The sequence below is a fragment of the Somniosus microcephalus genome, chromosome 19, assembly GCF_052327205.1.
Source record: "Somniosus microcephalus isolate GS21.2 chromosome 19, FLI_Smic_1.0, whole genome shotgun sequence".
Taxonomy (NCBI): domain Eukaryota; kingdom Metazoa; phylum Chordata; class Chondrichthyes; order Squaliformes; family Somniosidae; genus Somniosus; species Somniosus microcephalus.
Genome location: NC_141005.1, coordinates 78,371,138 through 78,377,137, shown reverse-complemented (window position 1 = coordinate 78,377,137; position 6,000 = coordinate 78,371,138). Strand labels below are relative to the sequence as shown.

The 6,000-nt window shown below is 62.9% G+C and overlaps 1 protein-coding gene across 4 annotated transcripts in view; it reads left to right on the top strand.

Moving 5' to 3' along the window:
- Positions 1-626: 626 nt before the first annotated feature.
- The window catches only part of med15 (mediator complex subunit 15), a 146,674-nt gene continuing 141,300 nt past the window's right edge, over positions 627-6,000 (top strand). For 3 of the 4 annotated variants that reach the window (XM_085962083.1, XM_085962082.1, XM_085962080.1), the window contains exon 1: positions 627-775. In XM_085962083.1, the coding sequence (XP_085818209.1) occupies positions 708-775 (68 nt within the window). In that variant the 5' untranslated portion in view covers positions 627-707. Of the gene's footprint in view, positions 776-4,309; positions 4,402-6,000 lie in introns of those variants that run through there. The other variant, XM_085962081.1, reaches the window with a different exon arrangement.

Genomic DNA, 6,000 nt, shown 5'->3' with positions numbered 1-6,000 from the left:
AGGGACATGATGTGAAACTGGATAGGTGTGGTCCATCTTTAAAAATAGACAGGTTGGCGGAACTGGGAATATTCATGTTCCTAAAAATCCGTAGGTTCTTTTGAGAATTTCCATTCTTTTCATTGGAGAAAGGTGACCCCTGTGAGGAAAGAACCTCAAAATTAAGGGGCAGCGCCGCCTGCAGGTAGAAGGCGAGAACGGCACCTGTGGGTTGGAGGCGAGAGCGCCCCCTGGCGGTGGGAGGAGAGAGAGAGATAGAGAGCGCCCTCTGGCGGCGGGAGGAGAGAGAGAGCGAGAGATAGAGAGCGACCCCTGGCGGCGGGAGGAGATATTGCGCGCCACCTGGCGGTGGGAGGAAATATTGAGCGCCACCTGGCGGCGGGAGGAGAGAGAGAGAGAGAGTGCGCGCCCCCTGGCGGTGGGAGGAAATATTGAGCGCCACCTGGCGGCGGGAGGAGAGAGAGAGCGAGAGATAGAGAGCGCCCCCTGGCGGTGGGAGGAGAGAGAGCGCGCCCCCTGGCGGTGGGAGGAGAGAGAGCGCGCCCCCTGGCGGTGGGAGGAGAGAGAGCGCGCCCCCTGGCGGTGGGAGGAGAGAGAGCGCGCCCCCTGGCGGTGGGAGGAGAGAGAGCGCGCCCCCTGGCGGCGGCGCCTGGCCTTGCCCTGCCCGTCAGGCTGCGCGTTGCTCGGTGACTCAGGCCGGCGGCACCATGGATGTGAACGTGAACGACAGCGACTGGCGGAGCCTCGCCTTCCGGCAGAAAGTGGTGGCGCAGATGTGAGTGCGGGAGCGGCGCGGATCCGCGACGGGAACCCCGGGCCCGGGCCTCAGCTCCGGCCTCGAATCCAGCGCGGGGCCGGGGAGCGAGCCTGGGCCCAGGCACGGGGGAGGGGGAAACCTCGGGCTTTCCTGAGACTCGCTGCCGGGGCCCGGCCTCCTGCGGGGGCGGCAGGCGGGGGCGTGAAACCGGAGCGGCCGCTTCATAAATAACCGCTCCGGGGCTGAGCGGGCCGCGGCCTGGAGACCAACTGGAGACCCCAGACACCAGACACCAGACCCCCGAACCCCAGACACCAGACCCCCGAACCCCAGACACCAGACCCCCGAACCCCAGACCCCCGGACCCCCAGACCCCCGAACACCAGACCCCCGAACCCCAGACACCAGACCCCCGGACCCCAGACCCCCGAACACCAGACCCCCGAACCCCGAACCCCAGACACCAGACCCCCGAACCCCAGACCCCCGAACCCCAGACACCAGACCCCCGAACCCCAGACACCAGACCCCCGAACCCCAGACACCAGACCCCCGAACCCCAGACACCAGACCCCCGAACCCCAGACACCCGGACACCAGACCCCCGGACACCAGACCCCCGAACCCCGGACACCAGACCCCCGAACCCCGGACACCAGACCCCCGAACCCCGGACACCAGACCCCCGAACCCCAGACACCAGACCCCCGAACCCGAGACACCAGACCCCCGAACCCCAGACACCAGACCCCCGAACCCCGGACACCAGGCCCCCGAACCCCGGACACCAGACCCCCGAACCCCGGACACCAGACCCCCGAACCCCAGACACCAGACCCCCGAACCCCAGACACCAGACCCCCGAACCCCAGACACCAGACCCCCGAACCCTGAACCCCGGACACCAGACCCCCGAACCCCGGACACCAGACACCCGAACCCCGGACACCAGACCCCCGAACCCCAGACACCAGACCCCCGAACCCCAGACACCAGACCCCCGAACCCCAGACACCAGACCCCCGAACCCCAGACACCAGACCCCCGAACCCCAGACACCAGACCCCCAAACACCGGACACCGGACCCCCGAACCCCGGACACCGGACCCCCGAACCCCGGACACCAGACCCCCGGACACCAGACCCCCGGACCCCAGACACCAGACCCCCGAACCCCAGACACCAGACCCCCGAACCCCAGACCGCCGAACCCCAGACGCCCGAACCCCGAACCCCAGACACCAGACCCCCGAACCCCAGACACCAGACCCCCGAACCCCAGACACCAGACCCCCGAACCCCAGACACCAGACCCCCGAACCCCAGACACCAGACCCCCGAACCCCAGACACCAGACCCCCGAACCCCAGACACCAGACCCCCGAACCCCAGACACCAGACCCCCGAACCCCAGACACCAGACCCCCGAACCCCAGACACCAGACCCCCGAACCCCAGACACCAGACCCCCGAACCCCAGACACCAGACCCCCGAACCCCAGACACCAGACCCCCGAACCCCAGACACCAGATCCCCGAACCCCAGACACCAGACCCCCGAACCCCAGACACCAGACCCCCGAACCCCAGACACCAGACCCCCGGACCCCAGACACCAGACCCCCGGACCCCAGACCCCCGGACCCCAGACACCAGACCCCCGGACCCCAGACACCAGACCCCCGGACCCCAGACACCAGACCCCCGGACCCCAGACACCAGACCCCCGGACCCCAGACACCAGACCCCCGGACCCCAGACACCGGACCCCAGACACCAGACCCCCAGACACCGGACCCCCGACACCAGACCCCCGGACCCCCGGACACCAGACCCCCGGACACCAGACCCCCGGACACCGGACCCCCGGACACCGGACCCCCGGACACCGGACCCCCGGACACCGGACACCAGACCCCAGACCCCCAGACACCAGACCCCCGGACACCAGACCCCCGGACACCAGACCCCCGGACACCAGACCCCCGGACACCAGACCCCCGGACACCAGACCCCCGGACACCAGACCCCCGGACACCAGACCCCCGGACACCAGACCCCCGGACACCAGACCCCCGGACACCAGACCCCAGACCCCCAGACACCAGACACCAGACCCCCAGACACCAGACCCCCAGACACCAGACCCCCAGACACCAGACCCCCAGACACCAGACCCCCAGACACCAGACCCCCAGACCCCCAGACACCAGACCCCCAGACACCAGACCCCCAGACACCAGACCCCCAGACACCAGACCCCCAGACACCAGACCCCCAGACACCAGACCCCCAGACACCAGACCCCCAGACACCAGACCCCCAGACACCAGACCCCCAGACACCAGACCCCCAGACACCAGACCCCCAGACACCAGACCCCCAGACACCAGACCCCCAGACACCAGACCCCCAGACACCAGACCCCCAGACACCAGACCCCCAGACACCAGACCCCCAGACACCAGACCCCCAGACACCAGACCCCCAGACACCAGACCCCCAGACACCAGACCCCCAGACACCAGACCCCCAGACACCAGACCCCCGACCCCCAGACACCAGACCCCCAGACACCAGACCCCCAGACACCAGACCCCCAGACACCAGACCCCCAGACACCAGACCCCCAGACACCAGACCCCCAGACCCCCAGACACCAGACCCCCAGACACCAGACCCCCAGACACCAGACCCCCAGACACCAGACCCCCAGACACCAGACCCCCAGACACCAGACCCCCAGACACCAGACCCCCAGACCCCAGACCCCCAGACCCCCAGACCCCCAGACACCAGACCCCCAGACCACCAGACCACCAGACCACCAGACCCCCAGACACCAGACCCCCAGACACCAGGCCCCCCAGACCACCGGACACCAGACCCCCCGGACACCAGACCACCAGACCCCCAGACCCCGAACCCCAGGCCCCGGTCTAATCCCCCGTCTCTCCTCTTTTCCCCCCCCCCCCCCCCCCCCGGTCTGGCCCCCCCCCCCCTCCCCCGGTCTGGCCCCCCCCCCCCCCGGTCTGGCCCCCCCCCCCCCCCCCGGTCTGCCCCCCCCCCCCCCGGTCTGCCCCCCCCCCCCCCCCCCGGTCTGCCCCCCCCCCCCCCGGTCTGCCCCCCCCCCCCCCCCGGTCTGCCCCCCCCCCCCCCGGTCTGCCCCCCCCCCCCCCGTCTGGCCCCCCCCCCCCGTCTCGCCCCCCCCCGTCTCGTCTCACCCCCCCCCCCGTCTCGTCTCGTCTCACCCCCCCCCCCCCGTCTCGCCCCCCCCCCCCGTCTCGCCCCCCCCCCCCGTCTCGCCCCCCCTTATTCCCCCCCCCCCTCTTCTCTGCTGTATTGGATGATGAGAAAACACATTGGCCCAGATTTTGAGTGGATAATAACAGTGAAACTATTAGCGCTCACCGTTATAACGGAGTAATTCGGACAGCAACTAACGGCGTCCGCACATGCGCAGTTAAACGCGGAAACCCTGAAGTTGCTGTCAGTGATATCCTGCTCCTCCATAGGGTGCGCTGTAGCAATCCTCGCCTATTGACTCGGCACTGAAATCACTGCAATGGCGTGAAGTTGCGGGCCTTGCCCACTAGTTCCCCACTAAACAAGCCAGCAAAAGTTGGAGCTGGTGCATTCAGGAGTAAGTGAAACTTTAATGGGGTGATAATTACTGCCAAACAACACCTCTATTACAAGTGTGGAGCCTCATTCCGTCAGAAGTTAATTAGTGTTGGCGATTTAAAATAACATTTGTCTTTTTTACTTTTTCTGTCTCAATTTCCATCTGTCTTTCCCAATCTCTATTCTGCTTTCTGTACATGATTTAAATCTAATTTATACTTCCTGCTTTTTACTTCCTGGTTTTGACTCTGCGTGTCTCAGTGAGAATTCTTCAGTCGGATTGGTTGAAGAGTGTCGCTGTGTTTTTTGCCCTAGACCTCCTGTAGAGGACGCCGCGCTAGATCAGACGGTGGATTCGAGCAAGTCTCCGCTCAAAAGCCCGCAAAAACGTTGTGGCCAGCCATCGGCGAGCTGAATGGAGAGTGCCGCTCCTTCACTGCTGACAGCAAAATCTGGGGCATTAGCACCCGAAGTGAGAGAAGCAAACTCAGCAGAACATAAGAATAGGAGCAGGAGGAGGCCATTTGACCCTTCGAGCCTGCTCCGCCATTCAATGAGATCCTGGCTGATCTTCTGCCTCAACTCCATTCATAGGCCCTATCGGCATATCCCTTGATGCCCTTACTAGTCAGAAATCTATCGACTTCTGTTTTGAATATACCCAATGACTGAGCCTCCACAGCCCTCTGGGGTAGAGAATTCCAAAGATTCACCACCCTCTGTGTGAAGAAATTTCTTCTCATCTCAGTCCTGAATGGCCTACCCTTTATCCTGAGGCCGTGGCCCCTGGTTCTAGACTCCCTAGCCAAGGGAAACATTCTCCCAGCGGCCCCTGGTTCTAGACTCCCTAGCCAAGGGAAACATTCTCCCAGCATCCACCCTATCAAGCCCTGTTATAATTTTGTATGCTTCAATGAGATCCCCTCTCATTCTTCTGAATTCAAGAGAATACAGGCCTAGTTTACTCAGCCTCTTCTCATACGACAGTCCCGCCATCCCAGGAATCAATCTCGTGAACCTTCGTTGCACTCCCTCTATGGCAAGTATATCCTTAGGTAAGGAGACCAAAGTTGTACACAACACTCCAGGTGTGGTCTCACCAAGGCCCTGTATAATTGGAGTAAGACTTCTTTACTCCTGTACTCAAATCCTCTTGTAATGAAGGCCAGCAGGGACAGGAAGTGAACCTGGTCTACACAGCTCCTGCCCGTACACACTCATAATTTTAAAAAAATCTGCCAGAGAGCAGAGATCTGCATCTGTGCTGCATGGGTGCATGGTCCTCCTTAGTGGCTGGCAGTGCCACCTGCAGCAATGCGCATGGGCAGTATAACTCCCGGTCTGCTGATTGCCCATTGCACTCCAAGGATAGCAGTGTGAGGCTGGTAGCTGTGGTATAACTGGAGCATCGTTTAGTGTTTAACCATTACTTCACTGAATTAATTGGCTAAAGAACTGTTCAGACAGACTGCAAGTTGAGAGCCTGTGATGAGCCTGCGATTTTATTTGTAAAAGGTTAATTTTTGTGGATCTCAGACACAGGATTTTGGGAGGTTTTTGTTCCCCTGATTTTAATAATGCCAGTCTGAGAATTTTCATTATTGGGTATAGCGGGCAT